This window comes from Eriocheir sinensis, chromosome 5 (genome assembly GCF_024679095.1).
Source record: "Eriocheir sinensis breed Jianghai 21 chromosome 5, ASM2467909v1, whole genome shotgun sequence".
Taxonomy (NCBI): domain Eukaryota; kingdom Metazoa; phylum Arthropoda; class Malacostraca; order Decapoda; family Varunidae; genus Eriocheir; species Eriocheir sinensis.
This window is the reverse complement of record NC_066513.1, coordinates 24841115-24857467: the sequence shown is the minus strand read 5'-3', so window position 1 is coordinate 24857467 and position 16353 is coordinate 24841115. Positions and strand designations below refer to the sequence as shown.

At 41.9% G+C, this 16353-nt stretch overlaps 1 protein-coding gene across 1 annotated transcript in view; it reads right to left on the bottom strand.

Annotated features, from left to right (window-relative positions):
* Positions 1-16353, bottom strand: part of LOC126983036 (nephrin-like) — a 58767-nt gene that overhangs the window by 42107 nt on the left and 307 nt on the right. Inside the window, exons 2-3 of the mRNA XM_050835474.1 lie at positions 15863-15995; positions 4981-5174 (exon numbers count right to left, since the gene is read on the bottom strand). Of these exons, the coding sequence (XP_050691431.1) occupies positions 4981-5174; positions 15863-15995 (327 nt within the window). The remainder of the gene's footprint in view (positions 1-4980; positions 5175-15862; positions 15996-16353) is intronic.

Below are 16353 nucleotides of genomic sequence, written 5' to 3'. Positions count from 1 at the left end.
GGATTGAGGGGATGGTAGATTACACGGTTCTAGTGGACAGTGGAAAAGATATACAGGTTGGTGGGTTTGGTAGAGAGAGAGAGAGAGAGAGAGAGAGCCTCGCTGCTAATGCCAACTTTAAGCACTTGGTCAATGTGGGAAATTTAATTAGGCTCCAAACGAAATATTTTGTCCACTCGAATGCGGGATACACACACACACACACACACACACACACACACACACACACACACACACACGAGCGTACATTTACACATACATTCATACATGCAAGTTTACATGAATACACACACACACACACACACACACACGTTTGCATCTCATTACAACGTTGCATGAATTTTAATCTAAGCACTAAATTTCATAAAGAATTACACAATAAAAGGAAAATCACACATAAAGCCTTGGTGATGACTCCGAAAATTAGTGTTCATATATAAGCTGCTTACTGGTGTTGCGGGTCAAACTTTTTTCATAAATAAATCAGTCAATCAGTCAGTCAGTCAATCAGTCAGTCAGTCAATAAGCCAGTCAGTCAATAAGCCAGTCAGTTAATTTCTTGTCCGATTCATATTTTTCTCGGTAATTTTGTTTTATTTCTGTTGGAACTAATTTTTTTGGACCTGCATTTACTCCTTTGGTTGTTGTTGTTATTGTTATTGTTGTTGTTGTTGTTGTTGTTGTTGTTGTTGTTGTTGTTGTTGTTGTTGTTGTTGTTGTTGTTGTTGTTGTTGTTGTTGACTGCTCAAATACCTGGTTGGTGTCAAGAAGATAGAAAAAAAAAGAGACGGGCAATTTCTTTTCATATATCGGTTTCTCTTTTCTTTTGTTGCTTCTCATATTCCTCTTCTATCTATATATTTTTTCTAGTCTTTTCTTTTACTCCTTTTCTTTAATATATATCTTCCAGTACTATATATATTTTCCTCACCTCCTTTTTTGTCTTCCTCCTTGTCCTCTTGTCCTTCTTTCGTCCTCTTCCTCCTCCTCTCCTTTCCTCCTTTTCCTCCTCTTAAACGCTTTTTGTTCTTTTCTATTCTTTTTTTTTCCATTTTTTTTATTCCTCTTGTCTTTTCCTCCTCCTCTTTCTTTTCCTTCTTCTCTCTTCTATTTCCTTCTCTCCTCCTGTCTTTCCTTTCTCTCCCCTTCTACTTTTTCCTCCTCTTATAAGCTTTTTGTTCTTTTCTTCTCTTTTTTCTCCATTTTTTTATTCCTCTTGTCTTTTCCTCCTCTTTCTTTTCCTTCTTCTCTCTCCTTTTTCCTTCTCCCCTCCTGTCTTTTCTTTCTCTCCCCTTCTGCTCTTCTTTTCTTATTGTCTTCTTTCTTTTCCTCTTAATCTACTTCTCTTCTGCTCCTCATTTTCTCTTGTTCTCTTCCTCCTCCTCCCTTCCTTTTTTCCTATTTTTCTTCTCCTCCTCCTCCTCTCCTCTTGCCCAATTTCTCTTCTCCTCCTCTGTCCTCTTCCTCCTCCTCTCCTCAGTTCATCTTCCTCTTTTCCCCTTGTCCTCTTCCTCCTCCTCCTTTTCTCCTCACTCTCATCTTACTCTTTTCCCCTTGTCCTCTTCTTCCTCCTCCTCCTACTCTTTCTCTCCTCAACTCATCTTACTCTTTTCCCCTTGTCCTCCTCCTCCTCCCACTCCTTCTCTGCTCATCTTCCTTTTCTTGCTCCGGGCGTTGACGAGCTTCCTCCTCCTTGGACCCTCTTCGGCGGTGTCATCTCTCGCCTCTCGCCAGAAATTTCCCACCGCATTACCTGTCTGAGAGGCGTCGTTTTCCCTTGTTACTCTCCACAACTATTGGCAAGTGGATTACCTGCAAGACCGGGAGACCGCGCTCGATGTCACCTTCGCCTCTCGTACCTATCCCGCTAGCCTTAAACCTGTGTCTGTCTCTCTACCTGTGTATCTCTGCTTGTGTTTCTCTACTTGTGTGTCTATCTACCTGTATCTCTCTACCTGTGTCTCTCTACCTGCCTATCTGTGTATGTATATCTATCCATCTGTTTCTATATATTTTTCTGTCTATTAATCTATCTTACTATCTACCAATATATATTCATCTCTATCTATTTGTATTTACCTATCGTGTCATGATTTTTTGTATTTATCTATCTCTCTAAATCTTTCTATGTATATCTTTATCTTCATGTATTTCCCTCTCTATATCGCTGTGGTTAATGTTCCTCTTTTTATGTAAGTATCTATCACTCTAAGTATCTTTTACCTGTTTGTCTTGTTACCTGTCAATATTTTTCTGGAATTAATACGCTTTTGTCCTCCTTTGTTCTATAATTCAGTTACAGGTGTAAAATGTTTGTTTGTGTGGGCCTTTACGAGGCTATTCATAAGCAATGAGGCGTGTCCATCATTTTTCGCGAGTTTATTCCTTTTCTCTTTTCCCTCTCTGCCAGTTTCAGTATTCGTGACCTTTTTTTTTATTCAGCTGCTGGAGACAAATGGCGCGTGTGTTGTAATCAATGAGACGTCCGTATTTTTTCTTACATTTAGCTTCTCTTATGATTTTTCAGTTGTAGTTTCCGTCACTGCTTGTTCTCCTCCACTTTGTTGCTCAATACATTTCGCTTCGATTGTCTAGTTTTTCCACCTATCCTTCTTTCTATGACTACAACAACGGTCTCAGTATATTTTTATTCATCATTTCTCAGACTTGTTTCAACATCAAATGGCGTAACTTCTATTGTCTTTTTTTCCCCCCTTTCTATCAATTAAGACTCTTGTTCCTCTTTTAAACCTTTAGTCTAGTTCCTATATTAAATTATTTCGCTTCGTCTGTACAGTTTCTCCACTTTTCTTTCAGTCTCTCGTGTTCTTAGCATAACCTTTTAGTTCAGTTCCTATATCAAATGACTTCGAATTCGTCTGTCAAGTTCCTCCCCCTCTCTATCAGTTAACCTTCTCGTTCTTAGCTTAACTTTTTAGTCCAGTTCCTATATCAAATGACTTCGAATTCGTCTGTATAGTTCCTCCTCTTTCTATCAGTTAACCCTCTCGTTCTTTGTTTAACTTTTTAGTCCAGTTCCTATATCAGATGACTTCGAATTCGTCTGTCAAGTTCCTCCCCCTTTCTATCAGTTAACCTTTTCGTTCTTAGCTTAACCTTTTAGTCCAGTTCCTATATCAAATGACTTCGAATTCGTCTGTATAGTTCGTCCTCTTTCTATCAGTTAACCCTCTCGTTCTTCGCTTAAGCCCGAGTCACACATTCACGACAATGACTCCCGGCGCTCTCCCGACTCAGAACTCGCCTCCCACCGTCGGGCCGCACGCCGACAGTTTTGGACATTTTCAAAACAATCGGGGCCCTCCCCGATATCTGTCACCCGTCGCGAATAAGCTACGGTCGTCGGATGTCCATCTCAACGACGTCGTAACAACGTCGTTTCGACATCGGCTATGATCGGCACTCAAGGGGATGGACTTACGATGGTCGTTACGTACGTCTGGCAGCACGACATTCCAAAACTGGCAGCGCGTGGTCTGATGTCGGGAGGGCGCCGGGAGTCATTGTCCTGAATGTGTGACTGGGGCTTTAACCTTTTAGTCCAGTTCCTATATCAAATGACTTCGAATTCGTCTGTATAGTTTTTCCCCCTTCCTATCAGTTAAGCCTCTCGTTCTTAGCTTAACCCTTTCCTTCTACCCAATTAACGCACCTCTTTATCTCCTACGCTTCACCTGTGCAGCTTCTCCTCTCACCTTCAATCCCCAGGTTCAGGAGCCGCTTTGATGAGGCCAAGCAGGCGTTAGGGAGAGGTAATGAATCTCGGAATGAGGTCAGGGTCATGAGATTAGCTAGACTTCCGTTGGGGCTTACCTTGACGAGCTGAGGCTGACGTTTGTGTGGTCTGGTAATTGAATTAGATCTGGACTTAACTGCGACGCTCATGAGAACCTTCGCATTTGTGTGTTTGTCTGTGGTTAGGTGATTAAAGTGATTGGTTTCATGCTTTATTGTTCTTGTTCAGTTTTGCTAGATATAATTACTAGATTTTTACGGGAAGGTAGTATCAGTACCCCTCTGCCTTTGGTAAGAGAGCTCATTCTATTTCTTTTGTCGTGTGATCAGGGGATTGGATAGTGTTTGCCTTTTACACTCTCCCGGTTGATTTTCAGCGATAGTGTGGATTTTAGAAATACTGTTGTTTCCTTTGTGCTTCCTAATTAACAAGAGGGAAGGATTAAGACAGCTCTGAGCGTGCAAATTAATCAAATACAAAACGATTACACATTTGTATTATTATTATTATTATGATGATGATGATGATGATGATGATGATGATGATGATGATGATGATGATGATAAGCTACCAAAGCCTCCCTTCAGGGTGCAGATACAACTAGTTGAACCACACAAAATATCTCACTTGGAAAGAATCCACCCACCACCATATATCATCCGATCCCTCGCTGAAAGTACCTTCATTAATGGATTAGTGTTTATATTCACAGCAAAGGAGGCATTCAGAACATTGGTTAACCGTTGCATTAAGATGGGACAGAATAGGGATGAACAAGAGTAGAACATCGTTTGAAAGGGGTTTGTTTACCAGTGAAATGGATGGAAGAATGAAGACCCCGGCTAACTCTTCCATTAAGAAGTGGGACAGCACAAGGATGAACGAGTATAGAACATCGTGTTGAAGGGCTTGTTTACCGATGAAAGGGATGAAAAAATGAAGACTCCGAGTAACTTTTGCATTAGAAAGTGGGACAGCATACGGATAGCTAGAGTAGAACACTGTGTGAAATAGGCTTGATTACCGGTGAAAGGGATGAAAAATGAAGACCCTGGTTAACTCTCGCATTAGGAAGTGGGACAGCATAGAGATAAGCTAGAGTAGAACATCATGTTAAACGGGACTTGTTTATCACTGCAAGGGATGAAGGAATGAAGACTCCGATTAACTTATGCATTAGGAACTGGGACAACAGCAACCCCGTGGGAAAGGTGCTCGTTTACCTATGACGGTGAGGTTGGTGGTGTAAGTGAGCGTTGGACTCTTCTTGAACATGACCCGGCAGCGGTAAGTCCCCTCGTCGTCGGACCGCACGTGCTGGATAATAAGGGTGGACGTGGTGGGGTGGAAGGAGGCGCGGGAGCCCAGCACTGAAGGGTTGACCCAGTGTGACGGCCTGGAGCCTCTCGCGTCGTAGCTGTGAGGGGGAGGAGAGAAGAGGTTGTTAATTCGAGTGGGCGGATATATTTTGAGTGGGATCATTATTAGAGTTGGAGCTGCAAAGAATGAAGTGGATTGAGGAAAGAAAGCAGGAGGGGAGACGAGAGGGTAAGAAAGGGAGGAAATGTTAGGAAAGAATGAGAGGTGAAGAGGACATGGGAAGAGAAAGAAAGAGGGAGGGAAAGGAGAGAAAGAACGGCAGTAGATTTTAGGAAAAGAATGTGAGATGAAGAAGGCAATGAGAGAGAAAGGAAAAGGAAGTAATAGAGAGAGAGAAAGGAGGGCATGGGGGGAGAAAGAAAGAGGGAGGAGAAAAGTGAGAGAAAGAAAGTGAAATAATGTTAGGGAAAGAAAGGGAGGTGAAAAGGGGATGGGAAGAGAAAGGAGGGGGAAGGAGTGGGGTGAAGATGAAGGTGAACAGGAGAGAGAGAAGAGGGGATGGGGAGAGAAAAAAAAAGAGGGGGAGGAGAGAGATGGAGGTGAAAGAGAGAGAGGAGAGAGAAGGGAGGGAAGTGATGTGAGAGAAGAAATGGGAATCTGAATTTGGTCTTAGTTGGAAAAGCAAAGGATATGGTGAGGGAGGGGGGAGGAAGAGGAGAAGAGAGAGGAAGGGGAGGAATGAGAGGGAGAAGAGAGGAGAAAATGAAGAGGAGAGGAAGAGAGAAGTGAGAGGGGGAGAAAGAGGAAAAGAGAGAGAGAAGGAGGGAATGAGAGGAGATATGAGAAAAGGAGAGAGAAAAATGGAGAGAAAAAAGGAAGGAGAGGAGAGAAAGAGAGAGGTGAGGGGCAGGAACACAAATTCGATAAATCAGACTTTACTTTTATTATTGTTTTTCCTCTACCATGTTTTTTTCACTTTTATGGCCGATTTACTCTCTCTCTCTCTCTCTCTCTCTCTCTCTCTCTCTCTCTCAGCTAGTAATTTCATCGGGTAATATAGTTTGCCTTACTTATTACTTTGTTGAGGCTTTAAAACTCTATATACTTGGAAGGTGACAAAGGAAGGAGGACAAGGAGGAGGAGGAGGAGGAGGAGGAGGAGGAGGAGGAGGTGGGAAGAGGGTGTGGTAGGATGCGGTGAAGCTAACTAACTTGAGACACACACACACACACACACACACACACACACACACACAACCCCCCCCCCCCCACACACACACACACTCACGTAAACGCACACATTCAAACACACAGACCTTTTACCATAATTCATAACCTCTGCTACCACTCTTTGCCTTGTTCTCTGTACCCAAGATATAAATATATGAAGGTAAGAGACCCACTATATCAGCTCTGTGTGTGTGTATGTGTGTGTGTGTGTGTGTGTGTGTGTGTGTGTGTGTGTGTGTGTGTGTGTGTGTGTGTGTGCCATTCTTCCTTCCCTCCAGAGTAACATACACAGTGGCAGGGAGATATATTCCTCACCTCTCCCCTCCCTCATTCTTTTTCCTCCGTTCCTTTCTCTCTCTCGGGCCATAAGCAGCTGTATATAACCCTCTAGTCCCCCTGTCCCCTGCCACCGTGTTCCCCTGTTCCCCTGTCCCTTCCTCCCTCTCTTTCTTACTCCTTTCCCTGTTCCCATCTCCGTTTTTTCGTCTTCTCGTCCCCTTTATCCTCCTGTCTCTCCATTGCCCCTGTCTTTCTCTTTCTCTTTCACTCTATTGTCTTATCCTCCTTCCTCTCCATTCCCCTTGTCTCGTCCGTCTTCTCTCAGCCCCCTCTGTTCGCGCCTCACTCCCTGGCAGGCCGCGGCAGGGTGGATGTCCAATGCTCGGGCTGTTCGGCGATGCTGGGGGAGGTCCAGCTCAGAGGCAATGACTCGAAAAATGCGCAAGACAAGGACGGAGAAGGGAAGGAAAGAAAGGAGGTCGGGAAAAGAGGGTGAGAATGGTGAGGGGTGAAAGGAATGGAAGAAAGGAAGAAAGGAAGGAAGGAGGGATGGAGTAGAAATAATTGGGACGGCAGAAAAGGAAGGAAGGAAAACTGAAGGATTAAAGGGAAAGAATTTGCAGAGAAGGGACAGAAGAGAGTGCGAAAAACGGGTTGAGAATGGCGAAGGGTCAAAAGAAAGGAAGAGAGGAAGGAAGGAGGGGAAGTTATAGGGACGGCAGAGAAGGAAGGAAGGAAGGAAGGAAAGAAGAAATAAAGGGTAAGGTATATAAGAGTGGAGGTCGGGAAAAGTGAGTGAGAGAATGACGGAGAGTTAAAAGAAAGAAAAATAGGAAGGAAGGAGGGAAGGATAAACAATTGGAACGGCAGAGAAGGAAGAAGGAAGGAAGAAAGAAGGAAAAAAATTAAGGGAACTGCACAAAAGGGAATATAAGGAATGAGTAGAGGAAACGATGAGAATGGCGTGGAGTCAAAAGAAAGGAAGAGGGGAAAGAAGGAAGGAGGGAAATAATAGGACGCCGGGAAAGGAAGGAGGAAGGAAGGAAGAAAAAACGAGAAAGGATTTGTAGAGAAGGGAAAAAAGGAGGAAGGAAAAAGAGGATGAGAATAGCGAGGGGTAGAAGGAATGGAAGAAAGGACGGAAGGAAGGAGACGAAATAACTGGGACGGCATGAAGGAAGGAGAAGGAAGGAAGAAGGGAGAAAATAGAGAGAGAATATGCAGAGAAGGGAAAGAAAAAAAGGAGGGTTAAAAAAGGTGTGAGAATGGAGAAGGGTAAAAGGAAAGGAAAAAAGGAAGGAAGGAAGGAAGGAAGGGAAATTATTAAGATGGTAGAGAAGGAAGGAGAAGGAAGAAAAAAGAGAGAGGATATGCAGAGAAGGGAAAGAAGAAGGAGGGTTGAAAAAAGGTATAAGGATAGGAAAAAAGAAAGGAAGGAAGGAAGAAAGAAGGAAGGAATAAAGAGAAAGGGAACATAAGGAAGGAGGAAGGAAAACAAAGGGTTGAAAATAGCGAGTGGTAAGAGAAATGGGGAAAAAGGAAGGAAAGAAGGAAAATAATTGACACGGCAGAAAAGAAAGGAGAAAGAAGGAAGAATGAAGGTTAAAGGGAACGTAATTACAGAGAAGGGAATATAAGAATGGAGGAAGGGAAAAAGGGTGGGAATGGCGAAGGGTCTGAAGAAAGGAAAAAAAGGAAGGAAGGAAGGAAGGAAGGAAGGAGAGGAAGGGGGAATTACTGGAAGGGCAGAGAAGGAAGGAAGAAGGAAGAAGGAAGAGAAGACGGAAAAGATATTGCAGAGAAGGAAATATAGGAAGGAGGAAGGAAAAAAAAGATGGAAATGAGAAAGGGTAAAGAAAGGGAAGAAGGGGAAAGAAAGGGAGAAGAAAGGAAAAAAAATGAAGGGAATTGCAGAGTAAGGAATGTTAGGAAGGAGGAAGGGAAACATGGGTGAGAATGGCGAAGGGTAAAGAGAAAGGAAGAAAGGAAGGAGGGAAGAGAAATAAATGGGGCAGCAGAGGAGGAGGAGGAGAATGAGGAGGGAAAAAGGAAAGGGAAAAAGGGAAAGGAATTGCAGAAAATGGATTACAAGAACGGAGAGAGGAAATGAGGGAGTGAATGGAAAAAAAAAGGAAGGAAGAAGGAAAAGCAATTGGAACGACATAGAAGGAAGGAAAAGGAAGAAGGAAGAAAAGGAGGAAGGGAGTGCAGAGAAGGTAACATAAAAACAGAGAAAGGAAAAAGAGGGTCGGCATGGCAAAGGAAAAAGTAGGGAGGAAGGAAATACACGAAGGGAGACTGCTGTAAAAATAAAAAACGAGGGGTAGAAGGAAAAAAAACAACTAGCAGAGAAGGGAAACGAAGCAGCACAACGGAGGACTTTTAAAGAAGAAAAAGGAAAGTTGGTAAATGAAAAAGGAATTCACTCCCCCATACCTCATAAATTTAAAAGGACACGACATGAATCATCCTAATGTATGTTTGTGGAAGCAGCGCCATAGGGGATGTATTTTTTTTCCATCTATTTACTTTTTTTTTGTCCTTTAAACTGCTTCCTTTGCTGTTAAGAAAAATAAGAAAAATGAGGAAGACACATGAAAAGGAACTCGAGAAAGAAAATAAAGAAAAGAAAATGAAGAGAACAAAAAAAAAAAAACAAAAAAAATAAACAAAAAAAAAAAAAAAATATATAAAAAAAAAAAAAAAAAAACATCAAAACAAACTCCAGAACGAAAATAAAGAAAAGAAATAAAGAAAATGAAGAAGAAACATCAAAACGAGCTTAAAATAAAAGTAAAGTAAATATATAAAGAAAATAAAGAGGAAACATCAGAACGAACTCAAAAGAAAATCAAAATCAAAATAAAGAAAATGAAGAAGACTCAAAACGAATTCAAAATAGAAATCAAATAAAAATAAAGAAAAAACATCAAAACAAACTCCACTCTGCAACTCCCTTCATTTTTTTCCTTTCTTTTCCCCTCCTTCCTTCTCTACCGTGCCAATAATTTTCCCTTCTTCCTTCCTTCCTCTATACCTCTTTTTTACCCTTTGTCATTCCCATCTCCAGAACAGAAATAAAGTTAAAAAAAAGAGAATCTAAAGCACGTTCAGCAGGAATAAAAGTAGAGTTGACCGTGTTTAGGTTTCGTGTTTATATTTCGTTCTGTTTTATATATATTTTTTTGTGCGTGTTTTTCCAAGTGAATGGTCCCGGCGCAGTGCGGTTAAGATATTTATTTTCTCTTGTGTACGACTTTTAAAAATCTTTCCGTGTTTTTTTTATTTTTATTGTTGCCGCCGGTGTACTCTATAAAACACTCTGTCGTACTGTACGTTACCAGTGTATGTATGTATGTATGTATGTATGGGTGTATGTATGTATGTATGTATGTATGTATGTAGGGTGGCTGCGAGGGAGGCTGGGGATTGTTAGGGTAGAAAAAAAGATAACAGAGAAATTCATCGATTCTTCCTTTTATACCTTTGTGTGTGTGTGTGTGTGTGTGTGTGTGTGTGTGTGTGTGTGTGTGTGTGTGTGTGTGTGTGTGTGTGTGTGTGTGTGTGTGTGTGTGTGTGTGTGTGTGTGTGTGTGTGTGTGTGCTCGCGCGTGTTTGCCAAGAAAATCCCAGAAAAAATACAACTCCGCGATGTATATTATCATCTTAAAACCTTACGAATTAATGATTTTCTTTTTTACATCTCCCCCTGTAGCGCCGGCAGGCTTTCTTCAGGGGCCAGATGGTCGACCCAAGCCCGTCATGGCGCAGGCAATTTTTTATAGCGGCGCCGGTTATGCTTGGCTCATGCTGCCCCCCGGAACTCATTCTTGATTCACTTGGACGGTTTCTTCTAGAGTCCGGGTTGACGGGTGGTCTTCTGGACAGCATGTGGGTACTTAGGCCACTCGGCGGTGACTGAAAAATCCCAGGTGGTAGCGTGGGGACTCGAACCGACGTTGTTCATGGCGTGGTTAATGCGGGGTCCGCACGCTAACCACTCAGCCACCGCCTACGAATGAACCTAACGCCTAACGAATGAACATGAAAACTGTAAAAAAAAGACATGAGAATAAATCGCATTAAATGAAAAAGGTGTTGAGAGACGAGGCGGCGGCGATGGAAAGGGGAAGGCAAGGCAAGGCAAGGCAAGGCAAGGTAGGGGAGAGCAGCGTTTAACGGGTGAAATAAAAGGTGGAAAGGCGTGGATTAGGGCAGGAGCTTAATATCTACGTGTGTTTAATGGAGGGTAAGGGAAAGGTGAGCAGGAGAGAGAGAGAGAGAGAGAGAGAGAGAGAGAGAGAGAGAGAGAGAGAGAGAGAGAGAGAGAGAGAGAGAGAGAGAGAGAGAGAGAGAGAGATTATTAATGCATGGAACAGTTGAATGGATAGGAATTAAGAGGAGTCCACAAGCGGTACTGCGGTAATAAAAGTGAAGGACTTAATTAACCTGGACAAAGGAGATTTTTACCTGGCCGAAGAATGACTTGTAAGTTGAAGACTAATTACTGCGAAAATTCCTGTTGTTGTTGGGATTATTATCATTATTATTGTTGTTATTATTATTATTATTATTATTATTATTATTATTATTATTATTATTATTATTATTATTATTATTATTATTATTATTATTATTATTATTATTATTATTATTATTATTATTATTATTATTATTATTATGATTGCTCACTACATGTACGCGTCCTACTATTACTACTACTACCATTACTATTTTAACTCCTCAATTTTCTCCTTCTCCTCCTACTATTGATACTCCCCTTCCTCCTCCTCCTCCTCTTCCTCTTCCTCCTCCTTGCTATGGTGGATTGACTCAGTGGCTGAATAATCTCAAGAGGGTTTTTGAGTAATGGTTGTGTGGTGAATGTCTCTCCTTGATTTATCCGGCCTTTCCTCAACCCCATCATTCACGGCTCCATTTATTTATGCGTCCATATGTCTAAGAGTAACGTCCCCACTTCGCTCCCATTATTATTCGTTTCTCCTGTTCCCTTATCCCGTTATTCATTTCTCTATCCCATTATTCATTCCTGTGTTCCTTTAAAAATTTATCACTTCCCTATATTTCACCATTCTTCAGTTATTTATTTTCCATTTCTCTGCTCTACTTTTCTTTCGTTCGTGTTTTGTTTTATTTGTTTGTCCTTTTTTCGTTCGTGTTTTGTTTTATTTGTTTGTCCTTTCTTCGTTCGTGTTTTGTTTTATTATTTTTGTCCTTTTTTCGTTCGTGTTTTGTTTTATTTGTTTGTCCTTTCTTTCGTTCGTGTTTTGTTTTATTATTTTTGTCCTTTTTTCGTTCGTGTTTTGTTTTAATATTTTTGTCCTTTTTTCGTTCGTGTTTTGTTTTATTATTTTTGTCCTTTTTTCGTTCGTGTTTTGTTTTATTTGTTTGTCCTTTTTTCGTTCGTGTTTTGTTTTATTATTTTTGTCCTTTCTTTCGTTCGTGTTTTGTTTTATTATTTTTGTCCTTTTTTCGTTCGTGTTTTGTTTTAATATTTTTGTCCTTTTTCGTTCGTGTTTTGTTTTATTATTTTTGTCCTTTCTTCGTTCGTGTTTTGTTTTATTATTTTTGTCCTTTTTTCGTTCGTGGATTTGTTTTATGCATCATTTCCTTTTTTAAATTCTTCTCTCTTCTTCCCTTCCTCCTTTGCTTCTTCTACTTATCGTGTGTTGCTTGCATTCTTCCTTCAATTTTCTTCTTTCTTCATTCGTTTAGCCTTTCCTTCCCTGCTTTATTCTCTCTTTCCTTCCTTCCTTCTTTCCTTCCATCCTCTCTTCCTTTCCTTCTTCTTTCATGTCTTCTTATTTGAATTATCCAGACAATGTTTGCTCTTTCATATTTCTTCCTCGTTTATCTATTATATATATACAAGTCCATGTATTAATGCACACACACACACACACACACACACACACACACACACACACACACTCGAACACGCACACACACGTGGACGAAAGAAAAGAAAGGATTGGTTGTCACGTGCGAGGAAAGAAAAGAAATTGATCGGGGAGGAGACGCCCTTTGTGTTCGTGTGTGTGTGTGTGTGTGTGTGTGTGTGTGTGTGTGTGTGTGTGTGTGTGTGTGTGTGTGTGTGTGTGTGTGTGTGTGTGTGTGTGTGTATGTGACACCAACAAACACACACACAACCAGACAGACAAACAGACAGACACACGGAAGCCAGGCAGACAAAAGAGACACAAACAGACGTACAGGTAAAGAAAGAAAGCATCGAACTTAAAAAACTGTCGAACAAAGAAAATTTACGGCAAGGAAGAAAATTGAGAGTAAAATATAAAAATTCTGAGACACTTCATTATCACGCGTCGGACGAGATGGAGCGACAAGGCAGGCTGGTCACCGGAAGAGGGCAGGAGGTCAAGGAGGAGGAGGAGGAGGAGGAGGAGGAGGAGGAGAACGATGAAAGATGAAGAGAAGAAGGAACAGAAGAACGGAGAAAGAATAAGTAAAGAAGAAGGAACAAAAAGAAAGAAGAAGAAAAAATGCGAGGAGAGGAAGAGGAAAAAGGACAGAGCAGACCAGAAAAAAGATAGAAGAAAGAGATTGGAAAATAAACACGAAGGAAAGAGAAAGAGAAGATAAAGAAGAAGGAACAGAAGAAGGACGAAGAGAGAATGAGAGAGGAGGTAGAGGAGAGACGAATTAGGAGACCAAAAAAAAAAGAGATAGAAGAGAAAAGAGAGAAAGCAGGCAGTGGAGAGGAGGACGAGAAGGAGGAGAGAAAGGGGGATGTAGGAGACAGGAGGGAGGGGGAACGAGAAATACTGGAGAGGGAGAGAGAGGAGGAGGAAGAGGAGGGAGAGTAAGGGCGAGAAGTGAGTGTGTGAGGACGAAACAAAGTCAGGTTCATCAAAGAGCTTTAAAAGTCCCCTCGATGACCCTTCGATACGACAATACCAAACAAAAGATGACCGATAGAAAAATAAACAGAGTGAGGACGGAGGATGTGGCAATGACGCTGACTCTGGCACTTGAGAGAGAGAGAGAGAGAGAGAGAGAGAGAGAGAGAGAGAGAGAGAGAGAGAGAGAGAGAGAGAGAGAGCGAGAGCGAGAGAGAGACAGAGAAACAGACAGACCCGTTAAAATTTCATTCCCATTAGGTTTTCAGCAATCACTCGATAAATCAAACGAGGAGAAAGGTTAATTGAGTCAGAGCCGCCTCACCTGCCGCCCTAACACATTTTGTTGATCGTTTGTGTGTCCTAATGAACAACAGGTAAACTGCGGGGTGAAAAAATATACCTGTTTGTTGGCTCACTAAAGCGTGGAGGCGTGATTGTGTTGTTGTTGTTGCTGCTGCTGTTGTTGTTCTTTTAGCTAGTGTTATTATTATTGTGATGGTGGTATTATTATTTCTATTATCAGTGGTATTATTATTATTATTATTAGTAGTAGTAATAGTAGTAGTAGTGAAGTTTTTTTTTTTTTATAACAACGTCAAATGATTTCTACGACCTCATTTCTCCACCTTTTATTTTGTTTCCCATCTTCTTACTCATGTTATTCATACCCTCACGTGCCTTTACCCACCTACACACCTACTCCACGCCCGCACTTATTTACTTAACGACTAAAAACAATCACCTACTCACTTCCTATCACTCTTGTTTCTTACTCGTCCTTTTTACTCATGTTATTCATCCTCATCATCGACCCACCTACCCACCTGCATTCCTTTCTTCACCTGACTCACCCACTAATACTCATAACCTTCTCCCAAGTACATTTACCCAGCTACCCACCTGTATTACCATCCCCCCCACCACTCACACCCACTAACACTCATCACCACCTCAGAGACCCACAACCTCACCTCCTCGACCGTCTACTTCTCCCCAACAACTCACCTCACCCTGTATTCACTTTCTGGCCCGCTCGCCTGCCCATCTCTTCACCTGGCTGGCATACCCGACTATTTAACCTGTCTGTCCGCCTCTCCAATCACCTTGCTACTACTCAATCCCAGGTAATGTAAGGTGATGGCTGTCTCCCTTCGGCTATGCACAAAGAACTGGTTACTCGCACGCACGCACACACACACACACACGGACACAAACATACGTACACACACACAAACACCTGTACAAAGAATGACATAAAACGGGTAAAATATTCATCGTACATTAATTTTTCAACTTTTGTTCGATCTGTAAGACACGATAGAGGACATGGTGTGTTTATAAATTCATTGCTTTATTTTGTATTTTTTTGTGTGGAATGATGGTGAAGGGTAGAGAGAGGAGAATAGAGAAGAGAGGAGAAGAGAGAAGGAGAGGCATGTCAGTCAGTCACTCAGCCAGTCAGATAGTCACACAATCCTGCAAGCTAGCAACCCAGTCTAACTTGTATCTTTGAATTAGTCAGTTAGTCACTCAAATAATCAGTCAGTCAGTTAGTCATTTACCCAGTCTGTCAGCCAGTCAAGAAGCATTAACCAATCAATCAGTGCCGGTCACTTAGCCAGCGAACCAGTCAGCCATCTGTCTTCTCGATCTTAACCCATCAGTCACTCAGTCAACGAACCAGCCAGCCAGCCAGCCAGTGAGTCAGTCTAGTCGTTGCCGCCTGGATAGCCTGACTGACTGCTTGGAAGGAATCTCTCCGACACTTTTCTCGGGGTAATTTTCCACCTGGCAACCGTCGTGTCGTCATCCGTACACCTGACGTTTTTCGAGGACCAGGTAGTGAGCGGGGTGGTATGCCTCGTTTTTTGTGTCTGGTCGTGTACCGATGTGGTCTGGTGTGTTCTCTGGGGCTGTAATCGGGTGTAATGTCTTGTGAGGTTACTGTGAGCGTGGGTAAGACGGTGGGCTGGTTATATATATGCCTGGTTGTATATACTTTAGCTTTCTGTGGTGTATGACATGGTGAACTGGTCTGTTTGTTTCGGGTGTGTTATGGCGTGCAATGTTTGTACTTGTGTGTGTATATACCGAGGGTGTGGTTAGTTAGAATAGTTAATATGCTGCTGCTACTACTACTTCTACTACTACTACTACTACTACTACTACTACTACCTACTACCTCATGAAACTTTATATAGCTAAGAAAGTAATAAAGTAGATAAAAATAATAATAACTACGATTTGCTCGGCATTTAAGTGACACGCAATCGCACCCCCCAAAAAATAACCTGTAAAACAAGAAAAAAAATAGTAACGAGAAAATTGGAACATAAAAAAAGAGTGAACAGGTGTGCAGTAACCTTGCTCACCTGGCGGGCAAATATTTCTTACCTGTACAGAGGCTTGTGGGTGCCGGACCTGTACCAGAGGACGAGGTGGGCGGGGTCACGGGGCAGGGGCGAGGTCAGGTTACAGGGAAGGTCAGCTCTGCCCCCCAAGCCTGCCCTTACCGGGATGGTGGGGCCTGGAGAGGAAGGGAAATGATGCTTCGTTAGTATATATGGGGAGGTCGATAGACACAGATAAATAGATAGATAGATAGGTTGATAGATAGATAGATAGATAGGTATATAGACTTTTTTTTACAGCAGAGGAGTCAGTTCGAGGGCATAAAAAAGGTAACAAATGTAAAAAAAAAAAAGCCCGATACTCACTGATCCTAAAAAGAGTTAGAGGAGTGGCCGACTGATAGATAGACGGACTGATAGATAGATAGACAGATAGATAGATAGATATGTAAATAGATAGATAAAAAAAAGATCAGGTAGACAGGTAGATAAACTGGTAGAATGAGAGACAGACAGACAGACAGCTATCCATCC